General features: G+C 37.4%; 2 protein-coding genes across 6 annotated transcripts in view; both read left to right on the forward strand.

The window, feature by feature from the left end:
* The first annotated feature begins 1503 nt into the window (after window positions 1-1503).
* Window positions 1504-6007, forward strand: LOC101894057 (zinc finger protein 468). The gene is made up of 2 exons (XM_011296647.3): window positions 1504-2227; window positions 4563-6007. The coding sequence occupies exons 1-2, from the start codon at window positions 1661-1663 to the stop codon at window positions 5793-5795; spliced, it is 1800 nt and encodes a 599-aa protein (XP_011294949.2). The 5' UTR covers window positions 1504-1660; the 3' UTR covers window positions 5796-6007.
* A 3019-nt stretch (window positions 6008-9026) lies between these two features.
* Window positions 9027-17724, forward strand: part of LOC101894231 (hsc70-interacting protein 1) — a 35313-nt gene continuing 26615 nt past the window's right edge. For 3 of the 5 annotated variants that reach the window (XM_020038898.2, XM_020038900.2, XM_020038899.2), the window contains exons 1-2: window positions 9027-9360; window positions 9540-9676. In XM_020038898.2, the coding sequence (XP_019894457.2) occupies window positions 9194-9360; window positions 9540-9676 (304 nt within the window). In that variant the 5' untranslated portion in view covers window positions 9027-9193. Of the gene's footprint in view, window positions 9361-9539; window positions 9677-13437; window positions 15979-17724 lie in introns of those variants that run through there. The other 2 variants (XM_005189375.4, XM_059121870.1) reach the window with 2 other exon arrangements.

Below are 17724 nucleotides of genomic sequence, written 5' to 3' on the forward strand. Positions count from 1 at the left end.
CTGTGGGATCAGTCTACATTCACTGAGAGTTTTTTGTACAAAAAATTCGACCTTAGAAACTGAGAAATCTGTTCTCAGTAAATGACAGATGAGTCCTCAGTACAAGTCGTCAGTAACTGAGAAAAAAAGTCCTCAGTGTCTAAGATATCAATCTACAGTGATTGAGGAATCAGCCCTCAATGTCTGAGGATTAAGCTCTCAGTGTGTAAGATATCAATCCAGAGTGATTGAGGAATCAGCACTAATTGACTGAGAAACCAGCCCTCAGTGTCTACGATATCAGTTTTCAGTGACTAAGGTATCAGTCTTCAGTGTCTGCGGGATCAGTCTACATTCACTGAGAGTTTCCCGTACAGAAAATTCGACATTAGAGACTGAAAAATCTGTTCTCAGTGAAAAACGAATGAGTTCTCAGTACCTGAAGAATTTTTGCTATAGAAAAAATCCAATACTAAATGAGGCGAAATGTCAAAAATGTCATTATATTTCGTTCTTCATACCAATAACAATAATAGGTCTGTCCGGGTTATTATTGTTACCAGGCAGTCAGTCCTCCAAAAACAATGGTTGCAGTTGTAATAATATTTTTTTGTGATCTGGTCGAAGCCATGGCCCATAAATGAGATGTTCCCGCTAATTAAAAGAACGATGAATACAATTATATTTCATTCAAAAACGCAAAAATAAAGATTCCGCAAAATTGTAAAAATTAATTTAAATTTCAACGGAAAAATAACTTTGTTTATTATTCAAAACAATGTGGCACATGCCAATATGGCATTAAAAGACTACCAAAAGAAAAATCAAAGACCTAAAATGGTAAAGACTAGACAAAATGAATTTTGAGCAAATGGTTTGTGTCTACAATACGTAGAGTAACAGCTCATGGAAGAGAAATGTTAATATGAAAACTACAATTACAGAAACGAAAAGCAAATAAAAATTGGAAAAATCCAAAATTTTGGTTTCCAAATGTTATTTCATAGAGTTTTTCAAAAATTTGCATATTGCCTTGGCGGTTTAAATCAGTTAACATTGGTAGCTATGTTGTTACGATATCATAACAACAGAGGTATTTTCGCAGGGTTGCCATATATTGTTTCTGTCTTGTCCCATCTTTACACTTTTATGTCTTTGGAAAAATTGTATTCAGGTGTTTGTTCACATAAATATTTTCCTTGCAAACACTCCCCAAAAAGATTGAATATTTATTTTTCAAACATTTTTCTACCTTTTAGCCATTTCTTTACATCATTGTTTCGCTACTTTCTGCATTTTCTCTTTATTTTGCATATATACATTGACAAACATCAGCTGAGAGGCATTAATACACGTCTAAGGGTTTAAATAGTCACCCAATTGGATAAAACGACGTACACACATCACAAAATAAGTACATAGTAAATACAACCCTGATTCAAGGCTATTTGTGTAGTGTAAACAAGGTAAGACTTTTCAGCAACAGAAGTCGACTAATCGAAAATCGACTTACGTATCCCTATCCGTTGGCAAGCCAGATGTCAAACGGCTTTCTAGTTTTGTATTTGTTGACTTTAATGACTCTAAAGACGAAAAGAGAAAAAAATTGCCATAAAAAGCTGAATTCGTGAAAAATATTTAGATAAAAAACCAAACTAATTAGACAAAAATTTAGTTAAAAATGGATGCAATAACACATCGAAATCTACAGGAGCTGTGTCGAGCCTGTCTAAAAACACTCGAAAATAATTCGGATGGCATCACAGATAACAACAATTTGCTGCTACCAAATTTATGTCAATTGTTTCTTTGCTTTACGACGATGGACGTGACCAAGGAGTTGGCAAAATTTCCCAAGCTATTGTGTCAGTTGTGTCTGAATAGATTGCTGGACTATGATGCTTTTCGGAAACTGACCCTTAAGAGTACCGAAACATTGCACCAGATGTTGTTGAGGGAAACAATTCCTACGCACGCAGAGCAAGGACGATCAACAACAATGTGTACAGATGATTGTGATGAGATTTTGGTTAAAACCGAAAACATGTCAGACGAAGAAGATGAAATTGTTCCAGCTGTAATTATTCCGGAAAATGCTGTCGACCAAGAAGAAAGTTGGGTGAAAAGGGAAGAACAACTTTCCAATCAGGAGACAGCAAGTCCGATGCAAGAAACGCAGGAGGCGGAAGCGCGGGATAATAAACATGACAAACCAAACGTTAAAGAGGAAGATGATGACAATCGATTGGTAAGTTATTAGAAGTGGAATGGAGTATTAAAAACATTGTATTTTGATTGTAATAGAAGGACAGGGTCGCCACAGTGATATACCTCAAGTCCCATAGAAGGAAAACCAAAATAGGGAGATCTTAGCTACATATTCCTTTAAAAACAAATCGTATTCTTAGAACTGCTGCAATATTTAGTACAGTTGTACCAATATTTCAAAAAAAATCCTAATAAAAAGCAAAACGATCGAAAACTCCAATAGTGCAAGATAACTTTCTCCCATACCAATAATATATTTCTATAAGCATGGTGATTAGAAACCCGTAACAACCTTCAAATTCCAGAATTCCGTCGAAAAAATTGCCGAAAATCATTGAGAGGGTTATGGAGGCTATAGGAAAAATTTGGCCGTTATAACCCATCTTCGAACTTGATCTAATTTTAGACCCAAAACGAATGTGCCTTGGCTAAATCGGACTACGCTGATCATGAATATATATCCTTTGTTGGCTCCAAAATGATTACTTCGACGAGTTACAAACGGAATGACAGACTTTATATATTCTCCATGTTATGGTGGAAGGTATAAAAAAACTGAAACCCCTTAAGAAAAAGTTAAAATCCGGGCATGGCCAATTTGCAGTTTTAGTAGGGCAGTCCTTAAAAATGTGATTTTCATATACGTACGTCGATTACGCAGTTTACTGCATAAATAGAGTCACCACCATAAGTTATAAACGCAGCCGCGTTGGAGCAGGCTATAACAGCGCTCATAAAATTCCTATGCCGTTGTCCATTGGTATTTCTGCCATTTTAAACATAAAATTATGTTTTTCAGGGTATAAACATTTACTGGCCTGATGGGAGTTGGTGTTCCTGTCATGGTTTGTTCAGGGTTTACCCACCCACCATCGTGAAAATGAACAGAAACATTAAAAAAGAAAATAAAAAATGTAAAGCCGTTAAAATTTGTTTGCCATGGCAAGGGAAAAAATGTTCTGTAACCCAGCAAAAAATTCAATGCCGAAAAAGTTGTTCAATCATCGGCACAAGTGATTGGATTGAAATCTTTTTTTCTTTTTCACTAGATTTTGTTTCAAATTTGGTATTTGAAGTTCGTAATGGATACTACAGCCTAAGACAGAAAAATATCTGTGCAGGACCCCGTCTTCGTATAGCCGCCATTTAACAGCACCTCCCGATATTTTGTATTTTGATAATTTTAGTATTTCATCATTTGGTATTTCATATTCACAATAGATACTACAGCCTATGGCAAGAAATTTTCTGTGCAGGTCCACGTTTTGGTATAGCCCCCATATAATGGTACTTCCCTATATTTGGTGTTTTTATGATTTTAAAAGAAGTATTAACTGATTTTTATACCCTCCACCATAGTATGGAGGGTATATTAAGTTTTGTTAACCCCACAAAGTAGATATATTCTTGATCAGCATAAAATTCTATGTCGATTTAACAATGTCCGTCCGTCTGTGGAAATCGCTCTAGCTTCCGAACGAAATAAAGTAGGTTAATAATAATTTACTCAAATGTATATTATGTATGCAGGACTTTTGGTATAAAAAATGGGCCATGTAGGTCCACATCTTCGTATAGCCCCCATATAACGCTACCTCCCAATATGCGGTATTTTGATGATTTTAGCGACTTTATTTACCGGAATTGTTTCAAAATTGGTATTTGAAGTTTGTAATGGATACTACAGTCTAAAACAGAATATAGACCATATAGGTCCACGACTTCGTATAGGCCCCATATAACGGTACCTACTGATATTCCGTATTTTTATGATTTTAGCGACATTATTTATCGGGATTGTTTCAAATTTGGTATTTGAAGTTCGTAATGGATACTACAGCGTAAGACAGAAAATGGGCCATGTAGGTCCACGTATTCGTATAACCCCCATATAACGGTTCCCCCGATATTCGGTACTTTGATAATTTTAGCGACATTATTCACCGGAATTGTTTCAAATTTGGTATTTGAAGTTCGTAACGGATACTACAGCCTATGACAGAAAATTGTCTGTATATGTCCATGACTTCGTATAGCCCCCATATAATAATAACCTCCCTACATTCGGTATTTTTATGATTTTAACAGAAGTTTTAACTGATTTTTTTGTTTGATATTGCCAAATTTTTTTCAAATAGTGGAGGGCATTCAATGTTCGGCCCGGCCAAAGTTACAGATTCTTTACTTGTTTATTTTAATTTAGTAAACTCTCTTTTTTATTGAATGCCACAGGCTCCTGAACACATTGCTACTTGAATGCACATTGCTAATAAATGCTAATCCTTATTTTTTCTCCTAACATTCTCTCACAACAGCTACTGCCGGAATTAGCAGATATGGGTCTGAATATAAAACCTGAGCCATTATTTGAAGCTACCGATACACAATTCAATGAGGATTCCATAAATCATGACGATAGCTTCTCACAGGAAGATCAAGCATCATTTGAAATGAATCCTAATGAAGATGGTGATGAAAATGCCGATAACAACAACGACAACGATGCTGATGATAATGATAATGATGCTCAAGGAATGGTGTTCAATGCAACGAATGGCAATGTATCAAAGAATGGTCAAACTCTCTTTCGCATGCTTGACGGTCCGCCAGTCCATCCAGATACCAGACAAATATTTTTCTGCAACACTTGTAATAAAAAATTCTACAAACAATTATATTTGGATGCCCACATCAAGGGCATACATTTGGGCGAAAAGGAGCCGTTCCATTGTATAATGTGTCCCCTGACATTTGTCTCCTATAGTAAATTGTATTTGCACCGGAAATCGAAACACACAAAAGAGAAGAAAACCGAAAATGAACAGAACCAAAGACCAAAGCCACAATTGAAGACTTCATCGGATAACAAGTACCTCTGTGAGCTGTGTCAGGGCACATATAGTTCGCGCAAAGCCATTACGGAACACATTAAGCGTCACAAACAAATCAAGGAATATGTTTGTCAATTTTGCGGTGTGGCCAAGGTGACACGCACCGAGTTGAACACACACATGCGGGTTCATTTTCGCGATATGGAGAAGTTCCCGTGTCCCCGTTGTCCGCAGGTCTTCAATCATCGCAATGCCATATCGCGTCACGTGAAAGTGGTACACGAGGGCGAACGTCGTTACTCCTGTGACTATTGCAGCAAGAAATTCAGTACACGCAACAGCAAGGTTTGCCATGAGCGTCTGCACACCGGCGAGAAACCGTTCACCTGTGCGATGTGCGACAAGAGCTTTGCCCAATCGGAAAGCCTGAAATCCCACATGAAAAGTCATGACAAATCCTTGTGCAAACACATCTGTTCGTATTGTTCACGTCGTTTTATAACCTTGAAAAACCTCACCGATCACGAGAAGCGTCATACGAGCGATAAACCACACATATGTGTGGTATGCAGCAAAGGATTCCACATAAGTGAGGACCTGGACAAACATTATGCCAATTGTCATGCGGACGGTAAAGAGAGCATCAGCAAAAAAAGACGCGCAGCGAAAAAGTTGCTGGAACCAACATCTTCCTCGCAGAGCCAGCATTCCAAGTAATGATTGATGATAAAGGCGAAAGCGCACACAAATTCTTAGAAAAAAAGAGGACCTTAGGACTTTTATGCCATTTTTATTTGTAAAAAGTAATAAAATTTGTCAGTATATGCTATTTTTGAAATTAAGGAATCATATGTTGTATATTAATTGTATTGTATATTATTGCAGAATAATATAATAGAAATACATAGCTTATGAGGGTGTAATGGTAATCGATGTATTTGTTTTTGTTGGACATCCAGTATTTACTGAGTGTACTGGAATTTTAGAAATGGGATATCTAATAGCCTAAGACAATGCCTTCCAAAAATGTGGGTACAATGAATTCAACAAAGCAATTGTAAAAAAAAACAGGTTAAACAGTATCGGTTTTGTCGGTCGGTTTTGCCGACAGAAGTATACTCTCAGCCAATGTACGATTATTTAAAAATATAATGATTATTCAAATGTTTAACACCCTATGGAGGAGGTTCTCAAGGAATGTGCGAATATTTCGCACCTAACCAAACACTGACGCAAATATTAGGATTTGCAAAGTTGGAACAAAATCAGATTTTTTTAAATTTTGACCTTTTGTGGGGGAGGTACCAGAAGGAGTGGACTGATAAAATCCATTTTCACACCAGACCTTGGTTTAATGAAATTATTGGGATGTGTGAAATTTGAAGACAATCGGACTCTTACATCACATTTTATAAGAGATGTATTTATTTAAAATGTTGACCCTTTGTGGGGGAGGTACCTGTTGGAGTGGACCGATATTATCCATTTTCGCACCTGACCTAGCACTGATCCAAATATTAAGATTCGCAAAGTTGGAGCAAAATCGGATTTTCCTTTCTCTTTCTATGCAATATATTATTTTCTTTGAAAATTTTGACATTTTGTGTGGGAGGTACCAGAAGGAGTGAACCGATAGTGCCCATTTCCGAACTGGATCTAAGTTTGACAATAATATTACGATGTACCAACTTTGGATCAAATCGGATACTGCCTTCAAGAGTTGTCGTGCTGACCCGCCTAACATACGGATGGACATAGCTAGATCGACTGTAAATGTCCTGAAACGGATTTGATCCAAAGAGACCTAGGGTCAAAACCGTTATTACGATGAGGCACGTTTTCGCCGTATCAAATGATGTACACCCTCTCCGAACTCGATCTAAGTTTGAAAATAATATTACGATGTACCCAGGTTGGACCAAATCAGATACTCCCATCGACAGTTGTCGTGCTCACCAGCCTGACATACGGACGGACAGACATCGCTAGAATGACTCCAAATGTCCTGAAACGGATTTGGTGCAAAGAGACCTAGGGTCTAAAACCGTTATTTCGATAAGGCACGTCTTGGACGTATCAAATGATATATACCCCCTCTAGCCATTTGGCTGAGGGTATAAAAGTCAGCTACTTTGTCAGGTTGTAATCATAAATCAGGCTTGGGTAGATTTGGCAATGCACCGTAGTGATCGACCCTGTTCCGCATACTGGAAGACAAATGGTCGCCACATTTCCATCAATTCGTGCTCACTTCGAATTGGGACGGTAGCAGGTGTGCCAACTGGGCTAGCCCTAGTTTGTCTAAGCAGATAACGTTGCCCTTTTTGTGTCCTTGATAGACTTTGCCACTGTTCTATGTGTGCGGATCCTGCTTATCGGAAGTTCCATTTACATCGTGTTGCGATGATTCCTAACGAACTACAGATTCGTTCCAATAAGCTTTTTCTCTTTGTCACTGACATTTGACGTATCCCCATCGACTTCAATAATTAAGAGCTTTTAAGAGCGCCTACTACTAAGAAGCAATGGCTTATCGCTATAAACGGCAGATTCAATTTCTTGGCAGCCAGAACTAGGTCGGGCAAGCAAGCCTAGCATCTTTTAAGGATGTCATCTCTGGATTGGATGTTGTGGCGTGGATTACCATTGTATATATTGACTCGTCATTTTATACCATCCTGCCTACTCCTTTAACAACAGCGTTAAGGGGGTTTCTTTACGTGGAGACCAGCACAGAGGTTTAGTCATTTTAGGAGCATCGAAACATCGCCCATCCGGTCTAAGTGTCATTGTAAGTCGCGTATTTGAGCCAAGACTCCTTTGCCATAACTGCTGACTGGCTGCGACTGCTTACTTAAGGCGTAGCTTCCCATTATATTTGCTGGGCTTCTCATTACCCACAACCGATGGACTCATGATCTTCTTACGATTCCAGAACGATGTAGGAACTTGCAAATTTTAAATGAAATGTCTTATTCAAAGCAGTCTTTTCCGGATTCAACAAATGCCGGCCGAAACTGGGGCGTTGTTTCGATTCATGGAATCCAAGGCATTTGTAGACAGTCCTCCTCTAAACTCACTACAATTTATTTACCCTAAATTCAAGATTTATGTCCCAGGATGTCCACATTTATATTAAATAAGACTTTCATCACCTCTGTATTAAAAAACACAAGCCAAAACGCCAACAATTCTTAACCTAGAACTTACCGCTCAAAACAATAAGGACGCGCGCGTTGTTTTCCATTAAAACGTATCACAAAATGACTACGGAGCACATTATCACTGCTACAACAACAACAAAACGGTTAATTATTTTCTAATATTAGTATTTCTATATTTATGATTAAAAAATTCCACACAAATTTCACTTTTTCAAAAAGAACAATAAAAGAATGAACACTTTCTTCAAATGGCAGTTGATTGAATTGTTTGCTAGTGAATACTAGATGGCGTCATGTTGTTGATTAAGTTGAACCACATATGCTGACGTATGACAATTATTGGCAAAACATATGATGATAAACGACCATTGTTACCACGAAAACTCTTAAAATTCAGTATTTAACTACTTTTTCCTTCAGAATCCCATTCCTTTTGTTACACGTTAAGTAAATGATGAATTTTTGGCTTAACCCTTTCGCTGGAAACGCAATCCAAAGTAATGAGTACTGTACAATAAATTTCATTTGGTCATGTCATTTTTGAAGTCTCTCTGCTGTCATACGCCATTGCCTGCTTTTATTTAACACAACGCCAATTGGAACAATTCTCTTTTTAATCAAGTCAGACCATGACTTTGACCTTGATCTGTAGCCAAAGACTCTGGAAAACACAATTGCAAGAAAATTGAGCATTTTTAAATTCTTGCTCGTTCTGGAACAGAGCAAACCTCGATAGAACAAACCATCAATCGATATCTCCTTTAAAAATAAATTATCGATACTATCGCTATCCACATCGCCTAAATACCACCTCCAGCTCTGAAAAATTCAGAAATTTGTGGAAAAATCGTGTTTTGCTGCGCTGCAATTATATTCCAGAAATACAAATAAATATAACATTCTAACCAATATATACCAAGTATATACTAGAAATATAAAACAAACACAAAAATGGCTGCCATTAATCCCGAAGATTTGGAGAAATTGAAGAAATTCATCGATTTCGTGTCCGCTAATCCTTTAATACTAAATGTGCCCCAATTAGGATTCATGAAAAGATTTATAGAGAAATTTGGTGGCAAAGTTCCAGAGGGTGAATATCAAATGCCGGCCGGAGGGTGAGTAAAACAATAAGCATGCTAACCTAGCGAGCTAGCGCTGCAAACAAGCCAACTATATTTGTTTATGTGTATGTTTATATGTTTGCTTGCTTGCTTGTCTGTCTGCTGTGGGGCCATGCCCCTACTGCAATAAACACTATTCATTGATTACATTTTTCTTTCATTCAAAAATCTAGGAAATGTCCCTTTGGAGGTGATGCCAAAACGGAAACAAAAACACAACCACCACCATCTTCCACACAGGATGCCGATGAGGCAGAACCTGTTGTAGAAGAAGAATCGGAAGAATCTGAAGTTGAATTAGATATGGAAGGTATGTACCAATCTACATCCAAGATCATCATAGGGTCTGGCAATATTTCATAATTGAAGTCATAGAAATGTTAAAAGGGCCCCTTTTGTGTCAATATATAATTGAGATACCAATGCGAACATACATCTTAACATACAAAACCGTATGCAAGTATGTTCAATTTATACTATAAAGCATTATGCTATGCTACGCTACTACTGACTGCACACATGGTGTGTGGCTGCTTTATGTTTTGCTGCAGCACAACACACGAGACTTGTATTCTTGTTCTTGCGTTTTTTTTTTGTTTTGCAAAATATTGAAAACCAAAGTTCATGGTGAAATTTGTTCTTGGCCTTTTACCATGTGTGTGTGTGCGTAAAAGTTACAGCTTTAATGTAAACGATTATATCATATCATTTATTGATTTATGTTATTTTTGAAATCGAATGTTACAAATGCTATAGTTACTTGCTATGATACACAAATGTTATGTTGCTAAAATTTCTTATTGGAAAATCTATCATTTATAATTTTTCTTAGTCTAGTAAGCAAATACATGTAGATTTTTATTTATTGCTTGACTTAGGTCCACAATGAATTATGTCTAAAGACAATAATCAATAATGTCCATATTTTGCACAATTATACCAAAGTTACTTGGATAATGCAAATAAATAGGGCCACCAAATCATGTTTAACTTCTGCCTATTGTAGCAAAGCCTTTTTTGCTTCCTTGGATTTTTTTGCCACAGACTTAAAATTCCTTCCAGAGTATGTTCAATTTTGTGCATAGTGCTGGCATCCAGGACACATCTTGATATTTAGAGATTATAAAGACGAGAGAAATGCATCGAAAACAACCCATCACTTTATCCCGAAAAAATTTATTTCGCTGAAAACTGTTTTGCAATTCGATAAAAATACTACATACATTTTCCCTTTGAGTCATTTTTGCACCTCTACCGAATTTATTTGGATATCTGTATTAAAAATTTGAAAGGTTATGTGTTTTATTGTGTGTTAAAAGGAAGCTGATATTGTATGTTTACCATTTTGAGTCATGAGGTTTTACAACATTTCGTATCTCTACCAATTCGGCAAAGTTCCAAACATGAATGATTATAGCTCTTAGAACATGCGAAACAAATAGACGATTTTCTTTAAAAATTGTATATCTTAATATTTTTCATCAACCACATATCTGATGTGAATATGGGACTAATCGACATAAAAAGTACCTGATGTTTTTTACCCAATAAGGCCACCGTCTTCATATAATCCCCATTTACCTGTACCTCCAAATATTACGTATTTCCTCGATTTAAACCACATTTTTCACCGGAAATATTTCAACTTTACTACTAAATTGTACCACCCCATAGTCGGTATTTATTTGATAATGTTAGAGGCATTTTTTCAACGATTTTTTAATATCCTCAGCCATATGGCTACAGAGGGTACATATCATTTGATACGGCCAGAACGTGCTTCATAGAAATAACGGTTTTGGACCCTATGTCTCTTTGGACCAAATCCTTTTTTAAGACATTTGGAGTCGATCTAGATATGTCAGTCCGTCTGTCTGTTTGTCTGGCGGGTAACTCTCGAAGGGAGTATCTGATTTGATCCAAATTTGGTACATCGTAATATTATTGTCAAACTTAGATCGAATTTGGAGATGGGTAATATCGGTCCACTCCTTCTGGTACCTCCCCCACAAAAAATCCAAATTTAAAAAAAAAAAACTTTTTTTCTGCATAGAAAACGAAACGATAATCCTAATTTGCTCAACCTTTGCAAATCCTAATATTTGCGTCAGTTCTAGGTCATCTGCGAAAATAGACTATATCGGTCCACTCCATCAAGTACTACCCCCAAAAAGTGTCAAAATTTTGAATAATTACAACTCTTATAAAATGTGATGTAAGCGTCCGATTGTCTTCAAATTTCACACATCCCAATATTTTAATTAACCCAAGGATTGGTATTCATATGAAATATATCGGTCTACTCCTTCTGGTACATCCCCCACAAAAGGTCGAAATTTTCAAAAAATATATTTTCTGAACAGAAAGAGAAAAGATAATCCGATTTTCTCCAACTTTGCAAATCCTGATATTTACGTCAGTGATATGTGAGGTGCGAAAATGGACAATATCGGTCCACTCCATCAAGTACCTCCCCCACAAAGGGTCAAAATTTTGAATAATTACAACTCTTATAAAATGTGATGTAAGAGTCCGATTGTCTTCAAATCACACATCCTAATATTTTTATTAACCCAAGGTCTGGTGGTACTCCTTCTGGTACCTCCCCCACAAAAGGTCGACATTTCCAAAAATATATTTTCTGCACAGAAGGAGAAACGATAATCCGATTTTGCCTCAACTTTGCAAATCCCAATATTTACGCCAGTGCTATGTGAGGTGCGAAAAAAAGGGTCAAAATGTTTGAATAATTACAACTGTGATGTGATGTAAGAGTCCAATTGCCTTCAAATTTCACACATCCCATTATTTCTATTAACACAAGATCTGTTCTTCTGGTACCTCCCCCACAGGGCTCACAATTTTGAATATCCAAGAAGCGTATAAAAATTTCTTTTGCTATCTGCCCCACAGAGGGTTCAAGATTTTGAAAAACAAAACGCTCAAATAAAGCGAAATAAGCATCCAACTCTCTTCAAATTTCACACACACAAACATTTTTGCTAACACAAGATCTGTTGTGAAGATGATATATATCTGCGAACCCCTTCTGGCACTTCACCCACAAAGGGTCAACATTTTCAATACTTTTATCAAAACTTGCGTAACAAGACAGCGATTTCTTATAACTTGCCATATCTAAATATTTCTCTCAACCAGAAACCGGAGATGAGTATGTAATTTATGATTTCGCATAAAATTTAAAATAAATGTTCGATTTTCTTGTAATTTTGCCCACACCAATATTTTTATGTGTATTAGATGAAGTATGAAAATGGATACTTCAGTCGACTCTATCTTTTAACTCACACATATTTTAACTTTTTTTTAAAAATCATCACATATCTCATATAAGTTGAATGAAGTAAACAAAATAGTCCAAACCTGGCATTTTGCAATATTTATATCATATTTAGGTCCGATACAAAATGGTCAATATTGGGCTATTCCTTCGGAACCTACGCTATAGAGGGTCAACAATTTGAATGATCAAAACAGAAGTCAAAATATATTTAAATAATCGAACAATGGCCGAGGGTATACATCTGTCGGCAAAACCGACTGATACTTTTTAACATGTTTTCTTAGTATTCACGCACTTTTTTGGGGTATATATTTCGCTTTGTTTACTTTGAATATGGCAAGGAACCCAATTTGCAATAAGTTCAAAGTATTACCAATTATTTGGCTTATCAGGCCGGACTTTTTGGAATTGTAGAGAATTCTGAAGAGCAGAGCTTTAACATATTTGAAAATTTAAACATTTTAAAAATTTTTTTCTGAAGGATGAGCTACCAAAGAATTGAAATACATTTTATGTTAAGTTAATAACGCCACCAAACTAACGATTGTTTCTGGAAAAGGAAATACATAAAAAGTATTTTTATTTATATCCCAAGTTCCACATTTGGAACGAATCACAAGTGTATTATGAGTGAAAATTGTAGAATCTTATTTATTTTTAAAGCAAAACCAAAAAAACATGTTTTTCAAATAGCCCCCCACAAAAAAAAAAAAAACATTTCTCCGGAATTTTGATAAGTGCCTTTTTTGCTTGCCATATTGTTGCAGAAATCAATGTGCAATTGTTAGAACCGAACGTTCTATATCTCGATGAAAAGCCGCCAAAAATTGTCAAAAATATAAAGGCGTCCAAGAGAGGCGAGAAACGCTGCAAAAAGTTGACACGACTTAAAGAAGTCAACAAAAAGAAGAAGAGTAAAACTAAAAAATTGAAACACAGTGTTGTCATCAAAAATGAGGAGGAACAGTACCAGCAGCAGCTTAGACAAACTCGAACGAGTGGCTATGAAACAAGAGGTGCACAAAGTAAACAAAAATCCTCTCTCCTTCCAGCTGATGATCCACTTTGTACACCATCCGATCAAGAAATTAAAATGGAAACGGAAATTATTGCACACAAGGAAGAGGAAGCAGGTGGTGGAGGAGTAGAAGATGAGCAGGAATTTAAGGATCTAATATTGAAAGTTAATGAAAAAGATTATAAAGATTTGAGCCAAGAGGTCCTTGAGGAAAAGGATGAGCTTGATAATGAAGCAGAACCCAAGGTGGAGTTGTCCGGCGAGGAATTTGTTGACGAGGAAGAGGAGGTGGAGGAAGATGAAAGCGATAACAGCAGTAGTAATGATGGTGATGATGGCGATGGCGATGCTGCCTATTCCGATGATGAAGATTATGAAGATGAACCCCTAATAATGCTGACCCGCAATCGTGGCAGACCACGCAAGGATTTGAGCAAAAACTTCATACCCAAAATGGAACAGTGTCGTGAAAAATGTAAACAACAATGCCATAGTAAATTTTCCACCGAACAACGTCGTTCGATTTGTGATTACTATTGGTCTCTAAATGATGCCCAGAGGGTGCAATATATACGCAAACATATTCGGGCACGTTGTGTGCGTTTGCAGCGAAAGAGGATAACAAATCGAGGGGGCAATTGTTGCTATTATTTAAACCGCACTCCAGCAGATGCTGATAACACCGCCAATTTCGTGAGGGTTTGTCGGAAATTCTTTGAGATAACTCTATGTCTAAGGGATCATGCCATTAAAAAGGCCTTGGAAGGTTATGAGCCGGAGTCGGAAATTGAGGTCATAAAACCTCTGTTGGAACAACAAAGAGCCAGTCGGAAATCAGAAGAGAAAACAGATGAGATACAACAGTTTCTTGATCCTGAGACAGGAGATCTAATCACCATTGATCCCAAGGCTAAGAAAACCAAACCTCTATCCTCCTCCTCAGCAGCCAATGAACCGAAAAAGAAACGGGTTAGGCGAAAACCCGGTGATCCCCTACCCGAACATCATCCCAAACCCATCAAATGCCAACAGCGTTGCATACAAAAATGTCACACGAAATTCACCGAAGAGGAGCGCAAACAAATCTGTGACATATTCTGGTCGATGGACTATAAACGGCGTAAAGATTACATTCTGGCAAGAATTGAGACCAAAGAAATTGAATCGGTAACCACACCAGAGTTTCGCAAATCAAATCGCCCACCAAGAGCCTATCACACTCGTTTCTATTTGGGCTCCGGATTGCAGGGTGAAAATAAACGGGTGTGTAAACACTTTATGATGTCAACACTGTGTATATCGCGCATGTTCATAACGAATGCCATTGATTTTGCTGACAAAAACACCGGTTGCTACACGGGGTCCGATCGCAGGGGTGGCCATAATACGGCCACAACAAAATTGAAACCGGAAGACAAGAAACTCATACTGGATCACATTAGTTCGTATCCCACATGGATGCCCAATAAGAAGAGTAAAACAAAATATCTGCACTACACGCTGAACATCAAACGCATGTATTTGGACTACAAGGAATTGTGCTGTGCCGAGGAGCGGGAGATAATGTCCATTAGTTATTACTACAAAGCATTTCATGAGGATTTTACACTGTCATTCCTTACCCATCCGGAGCCAAAGCGACGTGGTGGTCTGACCAATACAAATCCAAATATTTCACATTATACCGGTTTGGAGCCGGGCGGCATGTGGTTAGATGTAAAGGGAGAGAAATTGGATGTAGCTCAATGTAACCCAGCGGAAAGTTTTATGAACAAGATGCTTGTTGCACCACGATCACAAATGCAGCAGGAGAGGGCGAGCAAAACCACATCGTCATCAGCAGCTGTAGCAGTTGCAGCTATTCCCCCGCCCGACAACTCAACCAGTGACTCTTTAAGTAATAGTATTTCTGCCTCCCATGCCATTGCAACAACACCGAATCCTACACCGGCCACAGCCACCCAAACTATCTCATCCTCGTCCGGTGTATCAGCACCAGCATCTTCGACATTTAATTTTAATCAATCTTTAAGTTATGCCCATCTCTTGGATCCTGCCTTGAATTCGAGTTTTATATGTCAACCACCACCCTCATCCAATGTTGCTGCAGCAGCAGCTGCTGCTGCCGTTGTCCGGCATGAATTCACTCCCAATATATATGATAGCAATAATTTACCACATGCCCATGCCGCCTCAACATCGTCATTATTTAGGAGACTTTAAATTTAAGTTGAAACGTTAAAAAAAATAAATTATTTTTAATTGTCTATACATGTATAAGAGAAATGCATTGTATAAGAGTTTTATTGAATTATTGTGTATGCACTTCAAAGGGAGGTGTAGCGATGGACAGGACGAAACAACGGTTTGTGATAAAAACATGCTTTTGAGGAATTCTCCTGTACAATGAGATAATTTCTGCTCGAAGATGGCAATCTATTCAAGATGACTATTGTTCGAAGAACATCCGAGATAATAAGTTATTCTATCGTAAGAGACTAATACCTTCCAATTTAGGGAAAATCTTCTATTTCTCTATAATAAAGAGGACTTTTAGCCCCATGTGAAGAATTCTTTTTTTTTTTTAATACCAAATATGGAAGACCTTCTTAAATTTTTAGAACAGATTTCTTTGTGAACTGTGAGTAACGCCCTCCCGTTTTTAATGAATGCTGACATTCTGATTTCTAATGAAAAAAATACTTTTTGGTCTTGGGAAAAAAGGCTAATTTTCCACGATACGGAACCTGTTTTCTGTTTCAAAAGTGATATTACGACGGATCGGCCCTTGGAAAAATATTCGTAAATAATCTATGAGGAAAAAATACTCCTAAAAATACAATCGTTTTTATACCCTCCACCTTGAAAAGGAGGATATATTAACTTTGTCATTCCGTTTGTAAAACCTCAAAATATCTGGCGTAGACCCTATAAAGTATATATTCGTCTGTCTGTTAAAATCACGATACAGCCCACATTATTTGACGTATGTAGAGCTTCTAAATTTGGCAGAAAAATTTGTATTGTGTCTAGGATGATTGATATTGAATATCGGTCCACATTTTAGTATAGCCAATATTCGGTATTTTGATGATTTGTCTAAAAATTGGTATTTGTAGGTCATAATGGATTCAAGTTTCGGTGGGAAACATTGTATGTATAGGTCCACGTTTTTCTACAGGGTGAGTTAAAAAAACTGCAACAAAGTCAAAGGCCATAATTTTTACATTTTTTGTTTTTAAATTTTATTGAATGAAAGCAAAAAATATCGGAAATAACATCAAATTTTAGAATAAGTTTTAATTTGTCCGAATTGGTCACCTTTGGCACGAATTATGGCCTTCAAACGGCCAATGAAACCGTCACACGTTGACCGAATGTTGCTCTGCGGTATTTTGGCCCATTTCGGGGGAAGGGCTTGCTTGAGGTCGAGATAGACACTTTAGTATTTTTTTAGTGCCAACCTTGCTTTCCAAAATGCTCCAGACACAATAGTCCAACGGATTGGTATCCGGAGATTTTGGTGGCCATTGTGCGCTGGAAATGAAGCGAGGAATCTTATTTTGTAAGCATTCTTGGGTGGCGCGTGCGGAATCCTGTTGGAATGTCCAAGGTCTGCGGCCAAAATGTTTGTTTGTGCCCAAGGTTTTAATACACCCTCCAGAATATTTTTTGCGATAATATTCGGCATTTATTCTGATGCCACGGTCGATTAATACGGATTCAGCGGAGAGCGACCATCGGCTGTTATGGCGGCCCACACCATCGCCATGACCGGCGCTTGAGTTCTGGTGGCCAAACAAGGTGCACATTTTCAGCTGACCTCTTTGGCAAGTAAACACGATCATTTTGTTCGGCGACGGAGAAACCCAAATTTGGCAGTTCACCACTTTCGGCCAAGTGAAGCAACTCTCTAGCTCTTTTGAGTCTATCTTCTTTCTCTTTCTGTTGCAGTGTAAGTTCTTGCACTATTTGGAATTTCAATGACTTTACCCCGAGATCATTTTTTAATATTTGCCGAATGGAATATTGCGAT

The sequence above is a fragment of the Musca domestica genome, unplaced genomic scaffold, assembly GCF_030504385.1.
Source record: "Musca domestica strain aabys unplaced genomic scaffold, Musca_domestica.polishedcontigs.V.1.1 2, whole genome shotgun sequence".
Lineage (NCBI taxonomy): Eukaryota > Metazoa > Arthropoda > Insecta > Diptera > Muscidae > Musca > Musca domestica.

Excerpts from the sequence above, each read along its gene's own strand:
- LOC101894057 (XM_011296647.3), top strand. The coding sequence starts at position 1,661 with ATGGATGCAATAACACATCGAAATCTACAGGAGCTGTGTCGAGCCTGT. Across the intron at positions 2,228-4,562 it reads AAGATGATGACAATCGATTG|CTACTGCCGGAATTAGCAGA; the intron begins GTAAGTTATTAG and ends CTCTCACAACAG.